At 51.0% G+C, this 20,333-nt stretch overlaps 8 protein-coding genes across 8 annotated transcripts; 5 read left to right on the forward strand and 3 right to left on the reverse strand.

Moving 5' to 3' along the window:
- Nucleotides 1-153: 153 nt before the first annotated feature.
- Nucleotides 154-2,181, reverse strand: J4E82_007290 (uncharacterized protein; the record flags this gene model as incomplete). The annotated part of the gene is made up of 6 exons (XM_051733536.1): nt 154-758; nt 823-1,228; nt 1,293-1,548; nt 1,603-1,837; nt 1,895-2,043; nt 2,177-2,181. The coding sequence occupies 6 exons, from the start codon at nt 2,179-2,181 to the stop codon at nt 154-156; spliced, it is 1,656 nt and encodes a 551-aa protein (XP_051586719.1).
- Nucleotides 2,182-2,924: 743 nt separating this feature from the next.
- On the forward strand, nt 2,925-6,127 carry J4E82_007291 (uncharacterized protein; the record flags this gene model as incomplete). The annotated part of the gene is made up of 3 exons (XM_051733537.1): nt 2,925-3,553; nt 3,599-4,580; nt 4,628-6,127. 3 exons carry the CDS (start codon nt 2,925-2,927, stop codon nt 6,125-6,127), a joined length of 3,111 nt encoding a protein of 1,036 aa, XP_051586720.1.
- Nucleotides 6,128-6,450: 323 nt separating this feature from the next.
- On the forward strand, nt 6,451-8,631 carry J4E82_007292 (uncharacterized protein; the record flags this gene model as incomplete). The annotated part of the gene is made up of 5 exons (XM_051733538.1): nt 6,451-6,457; nt 6,587-8,001; nt 8,049-8,177; nt 8,226-8,444; nt 8,497-8,631. The coding sequence occupies 5 exons, from the start codon at nt 6,451-6,453 to the stop codon at nt 8,629-8,631; spliced, it is 1,905 nt and encodes a 634-aa protein (XP_051586721.1).
- An 875-nt stretch (nt 8,632-9,506) lies between these two features.
- J4E82_007293 (uncharacterized protein) lies at nt 9,507-11,386 on the forward strand (the record flags this gene model as incomplete). The annotated part of the gene is made up of 4 exons (XM_051733539.1): nt 9,507-9,859; nt 9,910-10,967; nt 11,029-11,166; nt 11,226-11,386. 4 exons carry the CDS (start codon nt 9,507-9,509, stop codon nt 11,384-11,386), a joined length of 1,710 nt encoding a protein of 569 aa, XP_051586722.1.
- Nucleotides 11,387-12,825: 1,439 nt separating this feature from the next.
- J4E82_007294 (uncharacterized protein) lies at nt 12,826-15,100 on the forward strand (the record flags this gene model as incomplete). The annotated part of the gene is made up of 4 exons (XM_051733540.1): nt 12,826-12,940; nt 12,997-13,013; nt 13,104-13,214; nt 13,268-15,100. 4 exons carry the CDS (start codon nt 12,826-12,828, stop codon nt 15,098-15,100), a joined length of 2,076 nt encoding a protein of 691 aa, XP_051586723.1.
- Nucleotides 15,101-15,759: 659 nt separating this feature from the next.
- Nucleotides 15,760-16,619, forward strand: J4E82_007295 (uncharacterized protein; the record flags this gene model as incomplete). Its single annotated transcript, XM_051733541.1, has 3 exons — nt 15,760-15,763; nt 15,884-15,944; nt 16,001-16,619. The coding sequence occupies 3 exons, from the start codon at nt 15,760-15,762 to the stop codon at nt 16,617-16,619; spliced, it is 684 nt and encodes a 227-aa protein (XP_051586724.1).
- Nucleotides 16,620-17,140: 521 nt separating this feature from the next.
- J4E82_007296 (uncharacterized protein) lies at nt 17,141-17,686 on the reverse strand (the record flags this gene model as incomplete). Its single annotated transcript, XM_051733542.1, has 1 exon — nt 17,141-17,686. The coding sequence occupies one exon, from the start codon at nt 17,684-17,686 to the stop codon at nt 17,141-17,143; it is 546 nt and encodes a 181-aa protein (XP_051586725.1).
- Nucleotides 17,687-18,999: 1,313 nt separating this feature from the next.
- On the reverse strand, nt 19,000-20,313 carry J4E82_007297 (uncharacterized protein; the record flags this gene model as incomplete). Its single annotated transcript, XM_051733543.1, has 1 exon — nt 19,000-20,313. One exon carries the CDS (start codon nt 20,311-20,313, stop codon nt 19,000-19,002), a length of 1,314 nt encoding a protein of 437 aa, XP_051586726.1.
- Between the last annotated feature and the right edge of the window lie 20 nt (nt 20,314-20,333).

Consider the following 20,333-nt stretch of genomic DNA (forward strand, 5'->3'; position numbering starts at 1 on the left):
AATAATTATAAAATCGTTAGAAGATTTAGCGCGAGACAACAGAGACAGCTGACGCATTTCGATCAGGAACAACACATTAAACTTCGTTGCATTCGCGTAAAGCTTCATCCTGCCATGAATCATCGTACTACATCCAATGTCCCCTATCGTACATCACTCGTGAACATTGTGGATGTTTCCACTATCATCGATCTCCACCTTTGCCCTTTTCAAACTAGCTTTCCTTGGATTGGGCGCCTCAAAGATCTCCTTAAGCTCCTCGAGAGTCTTGCCTGCAGTCTCAACGAAGAAGAAGAAGATAAGGGCAATCTCGATGCAAATCCATGCAATGTAAACGAGGTAAAGCTTCCATCCGATCTTCTCAATTCCCACTGAGATACCGTAGGTGTTGACCACCATAGCGACGTTGAGGAACAGGAAGTTGAGACCAGATCCCTTTGCGCGAGTACGGTTCTCTAAGCATTCGACGGCATATAGGGTTTGTAGGGGGGTCCAACCCCAGGCGAAAAAGATGCCGAAGAGGTAAATGGAGACGATGGTGCCGTAGGCGAGGTTGTTGTCCTTGGTCGCGGTAGCAGTGAAGGCTGTGAGGAGAACGTAGGCGAAGAGACCACCCCAGAGACCGCCCATAAGCATCTTTCGGCGACCAAGCTTGTCGAGAAGAGTGGCACCGTAGATGGCAGCAATCATCGAGAAAATTGGGTTAATCGCGTTGATGAGCAATTGCTTGTTGGGATCTGTGATGCCGGCATTCTTGACTGCAGATTTGAAAATACGAAGTCAGTGTATGTCTTACATGCATTTCGTATAGGCACAACTTACCCATTGCGGGCATGAAATAGCTGACAACGTTGTTACCACTCCATTGACCAAAGAAAGCCATTGCAATGACCATGGCCAATCGGTAACGTGCTGCCTTGGTATTGCCAAGCTCACGGAAGTCCCACCAGGGATTGTCGTTGCGAGTGACGGCAAAGTCCTCGGTGATCTCGTGTAGCTGAAGCTGTACGATAGGAGAGTTGGGGTTGCCGTTTCCGTGGTATTTTGCCATGATAGCGATGGCTTCCTCTCTGCGGTCATGCGCCAAGAGCCAACGAGGCGTTTCTGGGAAAAACATGATCAAGGCCATAACGATGGTAGGGAGAATGCACTGGACAATGGTGGGGATTCTCCATGCCCATGAAGAGTTGCCCATGTGAAGATTGGTACCGTACGTCGTCCAACCTGCCTAGTGTTGTGAAGAGACGAAGTTAGTAAATGTCTCACATGCATTTCGTACAAGCACAACTTACCAGAATATTGCCGACCCACCAGAAGTTGTTGTACATTCCAGCCATGGTTCCACGATAGGCAGGGTGCGCGAGTTCAACGGTGTAGGCGGGACCAGCAGCAGAGGCGATGGACGCGCCAAATCCGAGGATGAAGCGACCAGCAATGAAGTGACCCATCTCGTTGGCCGTAGCTTGAACGGCGGTTCCAACGAGCACTAGCGCGCAGCCAACGGCGATGCAGACCCGGCGACCATATCCATCAGCAAGAAATCCACAGCTGAACAACGTTAGTCGCAAGAAAAACTGGTACCTACGTCTGACGCCTACTTACAATGGAAAAGCGGCAATTTGGCCCAGATTGTAGATAATGAAGATGATACCAGTGCTGGATCCTTGACCAGTCAGACCAAACGTGTTCTGGTAGGCTTTCATCGCGTTGATGGATCCCATGAGAGAGCTGTCGAAACCGTTGAGCGTAGAGACGAGGTAGCCAATGCCCATGATCATGTAGAGCTGGATCATGCCTCGAGACCACAGCTTCGGCTTTTCTGCCTCCATGGCAGCGGCTACGCGCTATCAGTATTGACTCTTACCATTCACTGAGGCTTCAAAATGAAACTTACTTAGAGCCACTGAGGCTACGTTAGCCTCCTTGACGTTCGCATGCTTGTTCATGTCATCGTCGACCTGGCTGAGTTGGTGCGTAACAGCGCCCATCTCATCTTTCTTCTCCGCCATCTTGAATATGCAGCCGGCAAAGACTGGAGAAGATCTGGAGTTGTGGAGGGAAAAAATGGAACTGCTCTCCACTCGATGGCCAATGTGCAACGATGCTCAAGGATTCCGGAATACTGGGTCTTTTTATAGTGTACAGGCTTCTCCGCAAAACAATTCGCGCTTGCAACCCCATGGCACCGAGGCTCCTACCATGCTTGCCTGACCCGATGCATGGTTTGCTCTGGATGCAGTGATGCGGCGTTCAGGGCGCCACGCCGTTAGCCAAGTATGCTTAATGAGCGGTAATAGCACCGCTTTAGGGTCGGAGTGACAGCGGAGTGACTGGGAAATTTTTACCTTCCAAGCTCGCTATGCCTCGAAGGTGCTATAGCCAAGTAATAGGCCCTTCTAATAGAGCGGATCCAGGCCCAGAAGCAGTTCGGCAAACGGACGGGCTTCCCAAAGCATACCAGTTCTAGAGCGCCACGCGTGAAGTCTTTACGATGCAGATGAATCAAGAAATGAGCCGGTCGGTCTGCCAGTGAATCGTAAAGAACCAGGCGAGAGTGGATATGGTGTAGTACGGCTGGGCAGCGGGGTCTGGGGATGGATTCGTGGAGAAGGAGGCAGCCAAATACAGAAGCTGCCTTGTTGATCTGGCAGGGGCCCCCGCTCGCGCCCGGACCATCCAACCCCCGATGCACGCTTCCACATGCAACACGCGCCGTCAATTGCCGTCACGTTTTCTAGTTCATGTCACCAGAGGGGCAGATGGTCGGTTCCCTTGGCTTTCACCATGTGTGACCGGATGGCTTTCCTGATGGGTCAAAGTCGCGTTGTGTACGGCCATATAGTGGGGCTACAACGACTGTATCAGACGAGAAGAACGTAGAGCAGAGGTTCGTGAGAGTACCATCAACTTTCAACTCATCCATCATGGCTTCAGGTCAACACCCAGCAAGCGTTCCGGACTGGAACAATCTTGACATCCTTCACAAGAATACGCTGCCTGCACGCGCATACTTCCACAACTACAAGTCCGAGGCTGACGCACTTGGTTCCGATGTGAACAAGTCTACGACACATAGCCTCTCCGGCACGTGGAAGTTCCAGCATTCATTTTCACCCTTTGAAGCTCCTGAAGGCTTTGAGTCGACTTCGTTCGACACATCGTCATGGAGCGACATTGCTGTACCAGGCATGTGGCAGTTACAGGGATTCGGCAAAGGCCCCCAGTATACGAACGTCATTTATCACATCCCAGTCGATCCTCCAAACGTTCCTTTTACTGAGAACGAGACTGGATCGTACATACGTAAGTTTGAGGTTCCGAAACAACTCCAGGACGGTCAACTTCGACTCAGGTTTGAGGGCGTTGATGCTGCTTTCCATGTATGGGTAAACGGAAAGGAAGTCGGATATTCTCAGGGCAGCAGAAACCCAGATGAGTTCGATATTACCTCGGTTGTTGATCTTAATGCCGAGAACACCCTGGCCGTCAGAGTGTATCAACATTGCGACGGAACTTATATTGAAGATCAAGACCAGTGGTGGCTGAGTGGCATGTAAGTAAAGTCTGTTTAAGACAAATCATAAACTCACAACTACAGATTTCGTGACGTCTTCTTGGTGGGTTTCCCCAAGGCGTCGCGCATCGAAAATGTCTTTGCTCAGACGATCTTGGATTCATCCTACACCGACGCGGAACTGAAGATCAAGGTCAGCGCGACCGGATCTGGCAAGCTCACAGCGAAACTCCTGGATGAGAAGAAGCAAGAAATTGCTTCGTCAGATGCAGACATCAAGAGTGATGGCGTAACTGAACTCAGCATCCAAGTAAAGGACCCTCTAAAGTGGACTGCTGAATCGCCCAACCTGTACCACCTCGTGGTCTCTACCGGTGATCAAGTTATCGCCCAGCGTATCGGCTTCAGACAAGTTGAGATGAAAGACGGCTTAATCAAAGTCAATGGTAAGAGAGTCGTTTTCCGCGGGGTCAACCGTCACGAACACCACCCCACTTTTGGTCGTGCTGTGCCATATGAATTCATGAAAGAGGACCTTCTGATCATGAAGCGTCACAACATCAACGCCATCCGCACCTCCCATCAACTCAACGACCCACGACTATACGATCTTGCAGACGAGATGGGCTTTTGGGTGATTGACGAAGCTGATTTAGAGTGCCACGGCTTTGAAAGTATCGCCGATGCTGCTTTGTCAAAAGAAGAGCGCAACCTTCCTTTCCGTGAGCGCCAGCTTCTGACTAGGTCAAAGGCCGCGGAATGGACAACCGACAACCCAGCCTGGACGCATGCGTACGTGGACCGTGCAGAAGCACTCATCAAGAGAGATCAGATGCATCCGTCTGTCATCATATGGAGTCTCGGCAATGAAGCTTTCATGGGACGTAACTTCGTGGCCATGTACGAGCACATCAAAAAGTACGACGACAGCCGGCCTATTCACTACGAAGCAGACATCTACGCGGATACTATGGACATGTACTCCAGGATGTATCCCCCAATCGACGAGATTATCAAGTTCGGTGAAGACAAGAGCAAGAAGAAGCCATTGGTTCTTTGCGAATATGTAAGGTATACTCCGTCGAACTCCAGTGCTATGACTGACTATATTAGATCCACGCCATGGGTAACGGTCCTGGTAATATCAAGGAATACATCGACGCTTTCTACAAATACCCAACCCTTCAGGGAGGTTTCGCATGGGAGTGGGCGAATCACGGTCTTCTTACCAAGGACAAGCAAACTGGTGAGGAGTTCTATGCCTACGGCGGTGATTTTGGTGAAGAAGTTCACGATGCAACATTCGTTATGGACGGTCTTGTCAACTCCGACCATTCCCCCAATGCAGGCTTGATCGAGTACAAAAAAGCTATCGAACCTGTGCAGCTTCTGGAATCGACCGATTCAAAGGCTACGTTCATTAACCGGTACGACTTCATCACACTCAATCACTTGAGCTGCCAGTACACATCAACTTCCGCATCTGGAAGTGGAAGTGTATCAGGGAGCCTAGAGGTTCCTTCTGGTATCTCACCTGGTCAGACCTTTGATGTACAGCTTCCAAAGATTGAAGGTTCAGGAGAGGAGACCCTGCTCAGCATCTCGTTTCAACTGAAGGAGGCTACGTCATATCTCAAGGCAGGTTTCGAGATCGCGACAGCACAGATATCCATCACACCAGCAACGCCATTGAAGCGACCTCAGTCATCGGGCAAGCAAATCACTGTTGAGAAACCATCCAGGAACACCCTCAAGATCACGGCGGATCAAGCCATTTGGGAGTTCAACACTCTTCATGGTAGCCTCACATCCTGGATACAAGGTTCTACCGAGCTTCTCTCCAAGGCACCAGAAATTGACATCTTCCGCGCACCTACCGACAACGATATCCCACAAGACGGTTGGGATTGGAAAGACAAGCAACTGCATCACGCGAAACCATTGACTCGCAAGGTCGAATGGTCACAGTCTGACTCAGAGACCCTCAAGGTTACCGTGCATCAACGTGTCGCACCTCCAGTTCTCTCTTGGTCTGTCGACTGCGTTCTTACGTACACTTTCAGCGCCAACAATACTCTGTCTGTCCATGTTGTCGGTACACCAAAGGGTGAGAACCTACCTCGGACCCTTCCACGCATCGGTCTCGTTATGGAGCTTCCTAAGCAATTCCAACGAGTCGAATGGTTTGGCCGCGGCTTCGGCGAGACCTACCGCGATAGCAAGCTCTCACAACCTGTGGGCAAGTACACAGCATCCAGCGTCGACGAACTCTGGGTCGATTACGAGGTGCCTCAAGAATCATCAAACCATACAGACACCCGTTATCTCAGCCTCACAAACGGTAGCGGCGCAGGACTGCTCGCTCAGTTTGCGGACCAGAAGAGTGAACAAAGGAAGCTGTTTGACTTTCAAGTCAGTCATTACAGGATGAAGGATGTTGCGGCCGCGGATCATCCGCATGAACTGAGGAAGAAGAAGAGGGAGGAGGTTGTGCTTAGGTTAGACGCGGAACATCATGGACTGGGCAGCGGAAGCTGCGGACCGAGGACGCTGGATGAGTACAGTCTACTGTGTCAACCTTTTGAATTCGATGTCGTGTTGCAGGCTCCATAGGTATCGGTATTGTCGTATGAGGCATAGACTTATTGAGGGAACACCTTACAAAGGGTACGAGATGAATCTACGACTGTGTTTGCGACGCATCTGAGATCTCGAGTGTTGCCTTCTTAATCTCGCTCTGAATTTCACAAAAAAAAAATTGCGACCTTGCAGGTTGATGGAAACAAGACGCGTTGCCCTGGCGAGCGTTTGTCTTCTCTCTTTCCCTCAACTCCGCCGCAGTCGCGACTGCCACATGTTCAGTCCACCCCACTATTTATAGGTTCACACTGCATTTGCCACCAGTTTCACCTTATAACCTCTCCAAAGCTGACAACATGGCGAGTGGAATGAAGAAGCGACGGGTAAGTGCCGATGGGACTGCATCAGCCTGTCGCAAACGGATAGCCGCGAAGACGCAGCTACAACTACATCGCGATAGAGCTGATGACTTACAGAGTTCGCAATCTCCAGCTCGCGGTACAGCTACGAAACGCGCGCGCGTGCCCTCCGCCAGCACCTCGCACCGCGTCCAACACGCCGAGCGTGATGTCCAGTCACGCGCTGGATCCGTCCAGGTTACATATACGACCCAGAACCATGATCGATCGACCAGCCTGCCCACCGGAGAAGACTGGTTGTTTCGTGTCAAGGTCATCTCGTCTGCAACAGACCTTGATAATGAGTTGTTCAAAAGCGCAGTACAGGGGCTAGTCCGGATTTGCTTCCCTGAAGGCATTCTAGATCAGCTTGGGTCACAAATCCTGGAGCAGCACATGCGAGAAGAGATGGCTCCAGAAGATAACATACGAAAGATGACAGAGATCTTCCATACTGAGATGACACGGCGTGTAGCATCGCTGCTTGCTGAGCACCTTGACACGGTTACTAAGGTCGAAACGATGGTGCAAGCTACAATAGTAGCAAGTGCAAGGCTGCATGAGAGTGGCCTCGGAGGTGATATTCTGGGACATATGATTGCGAGTCTACTCCAACTTAAAGCAAAAGCTTCAGAAAACCCGACGGATTGGTTGAATAAAATTGGGGATCTACAAGAAATGGTCGGTAGGGATGAAGATATGGGCAACATTAACGTTTCCGATGTTGAGTCTCCAACATCTGAGAAAAAGAGAAAGCGCGGGAGACGAACTAAGAAGACAAAGCGTAGGCGCACTCCGGTGAAAGATGATACCCCCAAAAACGCTAACATGGACTTCTATTCAGCAGCACTTCCGACTGAACGGCGCGTCTCGACAAACAAGGACAAAAAGATCTCTTCCAAGTGGCAGTGGAACGTTGATGGGACACAGCTCGCGGATGACGATGTGGCTGATGCTTTTCCACGCACAAGCAGTCTGTTTGCCTATCATGCATTGCCTATCGCTAAACGAAAACTTGGGTCGCAAGCGTCAAGGAAAGAGCTTCGGTGTGAGATGCAGTCCTTACTCGATGTTATGCCTCCGGATGAGTTTGAGAAGTGGGTGGAGAGCTTACAGAAGCTTCTCAGCGGCGACCGTGAGATGCTAACGCGACAAGATGTTGCTGCTTCGAGCGTTGACCGGCAACTCTCTCGTGCCACACCAGCGCCAGTCGACTTGCGTATGAAGGCTAGAATCGATAAGAAAACGAAACCAGGTGAATCTGGTAGATTGAGAGGGCGCGCAATCCATGTTGAGAACGACTATGAGGAGGCTTTCGTCAAATGCGAGACCGCCGAAGGATCAGTCAAAGTAGGAGAGAACTCCCAGATCAACCACATCGCAGAAGCAACGAAGGCCTTTCGTCATCTGTCTACGGAAGAATGTGAGCTCGACAGGCCACTCCCCAGAGTAGAGGTAGCAGAAAGGCAGAGAGTTCAGGATCTACAGAGCAGTGGGAACATTGACAGTGTACGTCAGTGCCACATCAGTCCAATTCTAGTGCTAAGTATTCTTAGACCTTCGGTATGCCAGTACTGAGCCTGCTATGGGGATCGGACAGCCTGACCGCAACCGAATGTATGAACGATTCCACCAGAATCACGCAAACGATCATGAGTAATCTCAAACATCGCATTTCAGCAGAGGTAGATTGCCGCCATCCAATCGTCGTAATTACAGCTAACCCACCGCAGCGTATCGTTGTGAGTGGTTTAGGAGGCATGAACAAGACTCGCACAACGTCCGAGCTCGAAAATGCCATCGCTCATGCCTTCCCCAAACCTGGACAACACTATGGCTTCATGAGAATCAAGAAGGATATCGAATCGGCACTCATTCCGTGGGTCATCGCGGAGCCGAGTGCCTTCCCTGAACTGAAGGCTATGCCCTTCGTTTTCGCTCACTCTGTTCCAGTATGGTTTCCTATAAGCTTCACTAGCTATAGAAACTAACTCAACCATATAGTCTATTCCAGCTGTCCTTAACATACTCTTCGGCTCCTGGTCCTCTGTGGCCAGACTGAGTGGATCTGAGATGTGGGAGAGCATCTTACAAGCTCTCCAGACGCGAAGTATTTGTGAAGTGGGTGTTTCTTTCTGAGTCGGTAAGCAGAGCGGCACTGACGTGGAACTAGGCATCAGTTGGAGCCGCCAACATCGACTGCTTGCAGATTGATAGTCTTTGCAACAGAACCAGACTTCCAGAGATGACACGACGTGCTTTACTCGAACGCGTCCTTCGCCGCTTAGCCTTCTCACATAGAGACAAGTTTCCAGAGCTAAAGGCCACGCCTGTCGTGACGACGTGGGAAAGGAAGACAGGATTGACGTGGTGAAAATCAGGCAGTGCCACCTATGTCGTGTCCCGAAAGTATAGCATTATAGTGCCCAGAATGGTACGAGTGGTCCTTCATCGAATCCTATCGACTGCCAGCAGCATTACGAACGTTGAGCATTGTTGATCGATTGTACCATGCAGGTGGCGGATCGCTGGTCGGTTGGTGCGTTAACCCGGCCGGTCTTCCTCCAGTCTGCAACGAACCTGTCCATGAACCATTCCACAAATTGTCTACCACGACTATCCTGAAAATCAGACAAGTAAAACCCGAAGACTTTCACTATTGCAACCAATACGTGCATGTAGCACTCTGTATGCGCAAGGCACGGACTGTGCGAACGCACTCGTTATCATTCCCTATATTACTCTCATTACACACATCGTAGAACACGTACCGGTCTTCAAGGCTTCAGAGTGCTATTGAGAGGAGTAGCGGCAGGATTAGGGCCGAAACGTTGGAGAAGTGTAGATGTGGGGTCCTTCTCCGCAATGTGGGGAAAGACGCCTTCACACATGTAACTAGCGTCGGCACCCATGTATTCACCGAACCGAAGAGGTCTGTTCCTGCAGAATATATTAACGGCTTGTCATAGAGATACGTCTCGCCTTCTCGCAACACACATCTGACATCGTTTACAATGACACCATTACCAGCTTACATCAATCCGGAGTACCAATCAACACATTACAACCTGTTCAAGGACTCTGTAACCGTTCCGCTAAAGTCGGTACTACCGCCTGGTATTGACAGAGACGCATTCGATACAGCGATCAAGAGATATAAAAGTATTGTTGGCGATGCGCAGGTATACCAAGGTGATGCCTTGACAGAGTATATCGACCCGTATGAGTTGCATGAGGCGGAGGGGACGCGTAGAATGCCCAGCGCAGCCGTCCGACCCAAGAATGTAGAGGAATTGAGAGAAGTGCTGAAGATCTCGAATGAATTCGCCATACCAGTGTGGACATTTTCAAGAGGCAAAAACCTTGGGTTAGCAGACTCCTTCACACATCTCAGTCGATCGTCTGACAATCGGATAGATATGGTGGACCAGCTCCCCGCGTGACTGGCTCTATAGCTCTCGATCTTCATCGCATGGACAAAATCATCGAAGTAAGCGCTGAATATGCTTACGCTGTCGTCGAACCTGGGGTTACCTTTACCGAACTCTACGATTACTGCGTTAAGAACAAGCTCAATGTTTGGCCTTCGGTACCATCCTTGGGATGGGGTTCCGTTGTCGGGAACACGCTTGATCGAGGTACAGGCTTCACGCCCACAGCAACACATCATCAGCATATTTGTGGGGTCGAAGCTATGCTGGCGAATGGTGAACTCGTACGAACAGGACAATTCGCCGTTTCCAACTCACCATCTGCGCATCTCTCAAAGTTCACATTTGGACCTAGCATCGAGGGCTTGTTCCTACAGTCCAACCTTGGTATCGTAACTAAACTCGGCATCTGGCTTACACCCGCACCCCAAGCCTTCATGTCCTGCTCATTTGACATGCCTGACTTCGACGACGTGGAGACGATTGTCGACGTATTTGGGCCACTGCGACGTGACGGCCTGCTTCCAAACACAGTCTACGTATCGAACGTAACGGAGTGGCTAGGCATGATGGGTCCACGAGAAGACTTTTGGCCGCATAATACTTCAATACCAGACTGGAGAGTGAAAGAGCTGCAGAAGCAGTTCGACCTGGGCTACTGGAACGCCAAGTTTGGTTTATATGGCGCGAGAGATGTTGTGCAAGCGCATTTCGATCAGTTGAAGAAGATCATCGAGAAGAAGGCGCCGAAAGGTCGGTTGATGGGTAAGATATTCTCTGCGCCGGATGGAGAGACGTTGGATCCTGCATCCGTTCCCGAAATGGATGGTGGCTTCTTCGTTGGTATACCGACTCTCTGGTCGCTTCCCATGGTGAAGTTCCGCCTACCCAAGTCTGGGGGCGGTATCGGCGCGCATTACGACTACAGTCCCATCATTCCTTCCAAAGGCAAGGAGATCCTGAGCTGGGTCAAGACGGCGAAGAAGATCTGCGAAGCTGACAACTTTGATTTGTTCTGCGACTTCTTCATGCACGAGCGACACGGTAAGTCCTTACTTTCAAATGGTAGATGACGACACATACTGACGTTAATGTATGTATATAGTCATCTTCGTCAACATGTTTACCTTTGACAAGACAAACGCGACGCATCGGAAAGCCGTACAGAACATCTTTGACAACTTGTTTGAGGCGGGAAAGAAAAGAGGATACAGCAAGTATCGTAGCCATGTGAACACCATGGGTAAGCATTGGTTTTCTCGGGGCATGACTGCCTGTCTACAGCCACTAATTTTGATTCAGATCGGGTCGCTTCGCTGTACGATTTCAATGACCATGCGTATCGAAGATTTGTTGAGACGATCAAAGACGCTGTTGATCCTAATGGTATACTGTCGCCAGGAAAGCAAGGTATTTGGCCAAAGCGATTCCGAGATGATGAGGTTTCGAAGGCGCATCTATGAGCTGGGGTGTCCCTGACACTTGAGCTGCAAGCGCAGCAACGTGCTTATGTATTATTGAATGCATTGACCGAAGTGAGGTAGCTGGCTTGATCTCTCGTTCTGCATCCTTGTTTCTGTGATGATGCCTTGAGCTCGACCTACTACCTCTCATGGCCTCAACATACTGCACTGGCACCTGTACGAACCATAGGCAACGTGCTGTGGACACACGGGGACTCGGATTGACACGACAGCAGTACACACCGGCTTGTAAGCTGGAGAAAGATGTATGTCCAATTATAGTCCTACACATCCACGAGATGTTCATGGGTAGGGTGGAGAAGACACGGCTCTGCTAAAAACCAATTTCAGTCTCCCACAGAGAGAAAAGTTGCTTCCAGGCCATAGAGAGCTGAACCCGGGAGCAGGCAATAGTGGGGTAGTAGCATACAACATGTACATGTGCGACGACTCGAAGAACGACAAACATTGATCGTTCTGCGTAGGAGCACGTGCCGCAACCTGTACATCGCGAGGTTGTTGGTGAGCAGCAGAGCGAGCTGGAGCTTGGGTTTTGATGGAAAATTATCACGCTCGGACCCCTCTTTGTCAGCAGCGCTTGGCACCGCGCACCTGAAATTCTCGTCGCAGCTCGGGCACGCTTTCTCTTCCTTACACACAATCATAAAAATGGACGATTAATCAACGGCTATACTGAGCTCATCATCTCTATAGTTGTCATATTTGCGTCACTAGAGTAATACCTGGCACTTTTAGGCTTTTTGCTTCGATTTCTATGTTGCTTGAAGCCACCTGCGTGACCATACATACTAGCTTTTTTCGCTGTGTTCCAAGAAAAACATTGCTAGCTTGGACCTGAACTTGTGAGACGAGTTGTTTTCTCGGACTGTGAAGCAGCGACGACGCCGACGACGACGACTGCAACACCACCCAGCCGTTATGTGCCTTACGACCGGCTGGCCGACCGACCGGCAACGAAAGAAGATGGCTTCGGCCCTTCGAAAACCAGATCGGCAGCGTCTCTGAGTCGCGCCACTGAGCGCGCCTGCTGCTCATGCGCTGTCGTAAGCTGTCCCATCTCGATAGGCTGGCAGGACGACGATGGACTTTCGGGTGGAATGTTCGAAGCTCAGACAGGGGCATGGTGCCGTATATAGCCCAAAAACGCAGGGTTCTGGAGCTTCTGCGGGTTGCCATGTGTGTGAATGTGGAACGGATGCATTACTCGTCATCGCGTGTGTCAACTAAGGGCCGTACCAAGTCCCCTTTCTGTGCTCATGTTTTGCTTTGCTATGGAATTATTCTTTCTTGGGTAATCTTACATACGCGCCCTCTTGCCGTCTCTCAAGCCCCCTTTCCCCCGCGTATTGCTCTCGTGCACGTTCTGCCGCGCCCCGATCTTCGACCTCCGCCCGAACCGCTTCCTCCTTCCAGACAAGATGGCGTCGGCCCTGAACAAGCGCCAGCAAGCGCGTAATGAGCGTACGTTACAGGAACTCATCAAGACAGTTCCAGGCAACGGAACTTGTGCCGACTGCGGTGCGCGGAATCCAGGTAAGTTGTGCAGGCGCATGCTGTCCGGGAGGCCCAATGCTAACCACATCACACAGGATGGGCGAGCTGGAGTGTAAGTCTCCCCATACAACAACGCGAAGCTATATACCTCTTAAACCCTATTGTCCGTCGACCGCCAACACAATACTGACGTTTGCTGTAGCTCGGCATCTTTCTGTGCATGCGATGCGCAGCCCTGCATCGCAAGCTGGGGACGCACATCTCCAAGGTCAAGTCTCTGAGTATGGATAAGTGGGACAATGCGCAAGTAGACGTAAGAACCGTCAGACTTCTGCGGCTCAAGTCCGGATGCTAATGCCTGGTTAGAATATGAAGCGCATTGGTAACCTCGAATCGAATAAGACATACAATCCGCGCAACGTCAAGCCCTCCATACCCATCGACATCGACGAGGTAGACAGTGCTATGGAGAGATACATACGGGCAAAATACGAGCAGAGAATATACTTGGACGCTTCGCGGCCGGGCACGCGACAGAACACGGGCAGTACGAGTTCTGAGGACCGACCACCGCCCTTACCACCCAAGCCGACTGGTCGCTTTGGCTTTGGGCTACGAAAGGCGGCGACATCACCGCGGAATCTGACGCCTCCACTGTCCCCAGGTCTAAGTGGCTTCAGTCAACAAGACCAATCACCTCCACGCATCAACAAGCCTTCCAGGGTCTTCGGTTCCAACATACATACTTCGGGCGATGGCATGGATTCCAAGCTGGCGCAGCTTCGGGACATGGGCTTCCCGGACGACAAGCGCAATTCTACGGTACTGAAGGGACTGAATGGTAACTTGGACAGGGCAGTCGAGGCTTTAATCAGGTTGGGCGAACAGGACCCTGGCAGGTCGAGAGGAAGCACTCCGACACCAGCTTCGCAACCGATGTCCAATGGCATTTCATTCGATAATCTGAACAGCGCACCTGCTACGACATCGTCTACGAACCCTTTCGACGCGCTAGATGCGCCTACTCAGCCTCAGCAGCAGCCACAACTTGCTCCGCTTCAAACCCAGCAGACCTCCTATGGGGGGCCGGCAGCACAGCAGGCCTACTCGTCCAACTCCTATAACCCATTCCTGCAACAATCCTCCCAAGGATATGTTCAGCAACAGGCCCCTCAGCAACAATCGCAGCAAAACTACGGCTATCAGCAAAACCCTTGGAATCAACAACAGCAAAACCTAGAACAATCCTTTCAGGGTATGCAAATTTCAAACCCACAGCCTCCACAACCTCTGTTCCCGAATCGAACAGGAGGAGCTGAATCCCAACCTTCATCCTTCCCTCAAACGAACCCCTACAACCAATCCTTCACTCCACCGCCGATGCCGCAAATACCTGAACAATACAGTGCTTTCTTTGCACCGCAACAGCCGCAGTACCAATCCATGTCCGACCCCTCAAGTCCCGGGAACCCCTTCTTGAGATCTTCGCAAAGCCAAATGTTTACCCCGACCAATCTTGCAAGCTCAAATCCATTCGGGCAGTCAACATTCCAGCAGCAACAGCAGTCTCAACCGCAGTCTGCTCACCCACAGTCGGCTCCACCACAGCAGCAAATGCCTAATCCTTGGTCGCAGCAGCAGCAGTCATCTCAATCACAGATAGCTTCTTCGCAGCAGCAGATGCCTAATCCTTGGTCACAACAACAGCAACAACAGCAGCAGCAACAACAACAGCAGCAGCAGCAGCAGTACAGCCAGGCTTCAACTCCTCAGACGGCGAATCCTTGGCAACCCCAACAATCGACCTATCAAACACAGGATCCAACTCAAAACTACCAAGCTCAGCAACAAAGTTTCCAGAACCAGCAGCAGCTATATCAACAACAAAGCTCTAATCCCTTCGACAAGAACGCTTCAATCCTCTCGCTGTACAATCAACCTCAACAGACTACCCAGCAAGCGCCACAGCAACAAGCTCAACCCACAGCTGTGCAAGCTTCAACTCCTGTTGCGCAAGCACCCGGGCGCTCAAATCCGTTTGGTGGTATGTCTGGTGCGCCACAAGGGCAAGCACTATCCGCTGCACAAACACCTGGCATTAGGCATGTCAGCAACGAGAGCGTGGACTTTGCGGGTTTGATGGGTGGACGGCACTCGCCTGACGCTTTCTCGGGCTTGAGTGCGAGCTTCAGGCGGTAGACGGGCAGAACCCCAACGCATAATATTTTGAGATGTGCGCAACTGGCTAAAGCAATTCTTCTTTGTTGATACATTTGGTTTGTAAGGAAGTGTGGTATTGGATATCAGAAAGAAGAGTAGGTAGTGGTAGTAAGACCGACGAGAGTGTAGGTAAGGTTTGCTGTATGATACCTAGCAAGGAGGTGCGCTGCATCACCTTTACATTAATTATTATCTCATTCTACACCTTTACGAATTGAAATCTGCACTGGCTCAAACCTAAGCAAGTCGACTTGTATGCTCTGCTTTCACTCGTTGCAAGAGTTGGCTCAATTTTCTTACTGCGTATGTACTTTCAATCTATCCGACGTCTGGACCCGGGGCATTACAATCCAGAACTTGGCGACAAGCCATGTATGGCTGTCGAAATTCAAATGTTTTGGGGCACACAGATAAGCTGTGTTCACGTGCAAACGTGAAGCCACTGTGGCTAGACCTCTCGCGTCTACGTCATTGCTCTGAGCCGCGTACCTGACCCTGAACCACCCACCACTCTTCGTATCAACCTGCCTCCTCACTTGTCCAAATCTTGCTTCTTGATTTAGTCACCTACTCAGTCCTCAATTCGACCATAATAGCTCTTCAAGCAACATATCAAGCCTTCCAGATCAGCCAGCACCATGGGTGAGATACATAGCAGCCTGGTAATCTAACTTCAACTAACTTCGAGCAGCTCCTCCAGCAGACTATTGTAGGCGCGCATAGCTTCGCGGCCCTTGGTTCCAAGCTCATACAATACCACAGACAAGGTTCTAGAAGTCGACTCAAAGGCGACTCAGCAACAAATCCGTGATGCCTACAAGAAGTGCACCTCACCCCTCCTTACAAACTTCTTTGCACAAACCCTAAAATACTCCACAGGGCAGCGCTAAAACACCACCCCGATCGTGTTCCATCTGATTCTCCTGAGCGCGCGAGTCGTACGAAGCGCTTCCAGCAAATCAACGACGCCTACTACACGTTATCGGACCCCACGCGACGCCGCGACTATGACGCTGCACGTACCTACAATAGCTTCACAGGCAGCACCGCAACACCAGACGAGGAGTTTGACGAGGAAATTCCCAACAATGCAGGCGCAGGCGCAGGTTTTGCCCAAGGCTTCCCGTGGTCCGCATTCGGCTTCGGCAGCGCTCCAGCCGGCAACACAGAAGAATCGCACAACCGCTTCTCTGAAGAGCAGTTTGGCGGTATCTTTGAGGAGATGTTACGGGAAGAGGGCATGGCAGATCAGGATGCGCATCCTACGGGCAAGTTCTGGAGTATTGTGGGTGGTCTGAGTGGAGGCGCCATGGGTTTTATTGTAGCAAACTTCCCTGGCATGGTCGCTGGCGCTGTTGCTGGAAACAGGCTAGGAGCCGTAAGAGATACAAAGGGGAAGAGTGTTTATGCGGTTTTCCAGGAGATGCCGCAGGCAGACAAGGCGAGGTTGCTGAGCGGGCTCGCGGCTAAGGTTTTTGCTAATGTCGTGTCTGGTTGATGGGGCATCAAGAAAAGGGGAGGCATGAAGCGATGGGTTTACATGGGCTGTATGACTGACGATATCCTTGAGAGTTTCTTTGGTAACTTTTCACCTTTTGCTTAAAACGAGAACTATTTATGACACATAAACTTCGTGTTGTCACTGATTCTCATGCTTATAAAGTGAATAGAGACCTATGAAGAAAGTATGTTTGTATCTGCATCTGAACGCCATGTAGGTCTAAGCCTACGCAAAGGAGGGATATCTCTAATAAATAACATGAAAGGCCCAAGATAAAAAGAGGAGAAAGCGTGGTGGGAATGCCAACACACGCTTCTCCTCATGCTGTCGTAACGTCGTGCCACAACAAAACAAAAATGCCGCCTTTTACCAGGTGTGACAACCAAGATCCCACCTCTTCCTCATCTCCTCATGTCACCAATCATTCCTACTCCCTGTGAGATTCCCCACGACCCTCGTGATAGTAAAGATATTCTCAACCGTTCCTAGAAGAAAGAGGCGTCAGCCTCCCTTCCGCTTTACATGAACTTGCTTGCCATACTCGCCAAGTTAGCCAGCCCACCGATTCCGCCTGCTACACTCTGCATGTCGATATTGCCAAGTCCCGCCATCATGCCTCCGCCACCATTACTCGGGCCGCTTCGGCTGCTTTCCATGCCATATCCCTGACTACCATAGTAGCCGCCACTGGCACCTCCACTGCTGCTGTGGTGACCGGAGCCCGAGTACCCGCCTCTTGCTCCCTGTCCACCCATCTCGGGTAGGTTGACACCGAACTGGCGAGCAAGTTTATGGAGGACACCGCCAGAGACGAGCGGCATGATGACCATGAAGAAGACTTTGTAGGGATGGCGTTGAGCGTAGCGCCAGATTTCTCGGAGAAAATGTTGTAGTTTTTTGTAGAGGTGTTGCATGTACGAGTCGCGGGGTGAGCGCTTGTACCGCGATGTTGAGCTGTGGTGGCGCGATGATGAAGAGTAGGACGAGGAAGCGTAGCCGGGGCGGTAGGATGATGAGCGTCGTGAGGGCGAGCCCGTGGAAAAGGGGTTCCAACTGCTACCCATGGTGTTTGTTTGTGTGGCGTCGGAAGATGATATGAGTAGAGTTGGTTTTGGGAGGAGTGAGGCTGTAAGTGGTATTGACGATCCCCTGGGGTTGTTTGTTGATCGCGATGTATGTGCGCGAACGACAGATGTCGGGATGCGATGGTGTAATGTGTACTTGGACGCCCAGCGCATTCAGCGCAAAGTACGTTGATATGGTATTTGCGTGTGGATGAGGTTTGTCGACAACAATGACTATGACTGTGAGTCTTGTGCCAGCGCAACGACGTCCAGGGTCTAGAAGAGCTGTCGCAACAAAAGTCCGGTGAAGGGAGTGGGTCTCTTGGGCTTCAATCGCCTCCTCTTCGCCTCATTTACAGAGGTTTTCCCTGCTTCCTTGCCCTGCGTTGCCTGATGACGCCCTACCAATCAACTAGATCGGAGCGCGCAACCCAACTCTCAAACTGCTATGACAACACTGGCCACCGTGCGCGAAACAGAATATAGAAATGACTAGTAGGGAACACGTCAACGGGTAGAAAGACCACAAAATATGGCACGGTTGGGGAATGCGGCGGGCTTGCTGGTGAAGGAAGGAACTTTGGCCAGCTTAAAGATGTGCGCGAACTTGTGGAGCTGAGAGGAGTGATCGTCGCAGCTACCAGACCGCTCTTTGGTGGTTGGGCGGACTGCGTAGCCCTGCAGGTACCGCCACCTCGATTTATGCCGACCCAGATGGCACTTGTGCAGTGCACGATGATGTGCGTGAACCATGAAAATCACGTAGGTTATTCGTCTTTACGCGAGAAGGATGCTACGCAAATGGACGTTGAATTTCTTACATCAATATCGATTGATATCTGATACTGCTCCGAGATTCTTGACATGGTTGCGGACAGAATTCTCCTTGTGCAACGGTCGTTTGTGCGCGCACCCCTGTGGCATAAGTGCCTGCAAGACCGTTGGAAATGTTCGAGACCCAGATGCAGCTGCAAGATGCAGATGCAGCACACGCAATATGGCATTCAACAAAACGTGCTAAGGTCTGGATTAAGTCGGCCGACCCGTTCCTGCATACCCTTTTTCCCCGGTCGAGCCACGTTTGACGGATTGAGAGTCAGATCGAATGACTGTTATCGAACAACACACATCAGTGGAGAAAACAATACATATATGTATCAGTACAACAGAATAACCAAGGGTCCACCACATACGTGGCCGTCTTTTACGCCCTGTATCTCATGCAATGTCTACGAAAGCAATAATCGATTGGATCACAATTACCAAAATCAAGAGCAAGGGATATCTGTCATGATCGATTAGAGCACGATGCTTTATCCTTTCTTCCTACTTTTACCACTCTTCCGCCGTCTTTCTCCATGTCCACCGCCACTGGCTCTCGTAGCTTCCTGAGCTTGAACTGGAATAGCAGAACTTGATGCTGAAGGTGACAAAGCTGGGTCCGACTGGCCAACATGACTGGCCGCCACAGGTGCTGCTCGCTGAAGCGTCACTGACGCAGGAGCGGGAACAGGAACACGTCGCGGGACCGATGTATAGCTGGCCTCAGATACACCCGAACTCACTCTCCGTGTATACTGTGGTTGAGGCGAAGCTGTTGAGGAAGAAGACGCCGGACTGAAAGTATGGTACTGATAAGGCTCCACAGGAAACGGCACAAGTCCAGCAGACTGGATGGAAGACGATCTTGTGCGTGTGCCTTGTGGAAGATCAGCCTCGTAAGCAGCTTGCCGAGAGGATATAGAACGACCTTGCCGTGGAGGGGTAGCCGGGCGGTAATCATACTCGGATTCTGGAAAGGCGCCCAACATGTCCCGAGAGAAACTGGCATGCGAAAGCGGGGGAGTATGATGACTAGTATCAGATGCGGAACGGGACGCGGGACTTAAAGGCTCCCGTTCACGATCCAGGTTACCCTGGTAGGCATTGATGGGTGCATACATAGGCTGCCCGTCCGGGCCAGGTATAACGAAGCCTGGTGGCGATGCACGACTATCTGTAGTGGATGTACGTTTGTGACTGCTAGACTTCTCCTTCTTCGACTTTGACCCGAAGATGGAACTCCGCTGCTGGTTCTTCTTCGACCTGGAGGAACTGCCGTGCTTGCTAGTCGTATCAACGCTGATCATACTTGCGGCATCGTGTGAAGAAGTATTGCTTGGTCGAGACTGGGGTTCAGGGCGAACTGCGGTCGATCTTGGGCCATAAAGTCTTGAGTGATACGCGTCTAGCTCCTCTGGGCTCAACGATACGTCTGTATTTCCTGCCGCTCTTGCTATCCGAATTTTATCGAGTACTCGTCGGAAAAGTACTTCTTCGTGTTCAGCGGAATTGACATTGTTGCCCATATCGTCAAGATAACCATCCTGATGGTCTGGCCGATATGCTGCCTCACCCAAAGCCGATGTCCTTCGCTCCCATGCTCTAATATCCATATCATTAAAGTATAGTTCATCTGGATTGATGCTCTTGCCATTTAGGGCCGGTTGGAACGCCTGACTTAATTCAACGCCACCCTTCTCGTCTTCACTATCCAATTCTTGAAACCTATGAACGTCGTCTTGCACTCCCTCGTAATATCTCCCCACACCCGACGAGCCCCCTGGTGGTCTTCCCCATGGGGGCATAGCGTAAGGAGTTCGCGGCC

Source organism: Alternaria postmessia (genome assembly GCF_024291825.1).
Source record: "Alternaria postmessia strain BMP 2775 chromosome Unknown scaffold_48, whole genome shotgun sequence".
Lineage (NCBI taxonomy): Eukaryota > Fungi > Ascomycota > Dothideomycetes > Pleosporales > Pleosporaceae > Alternaria > Alternaria postmessia.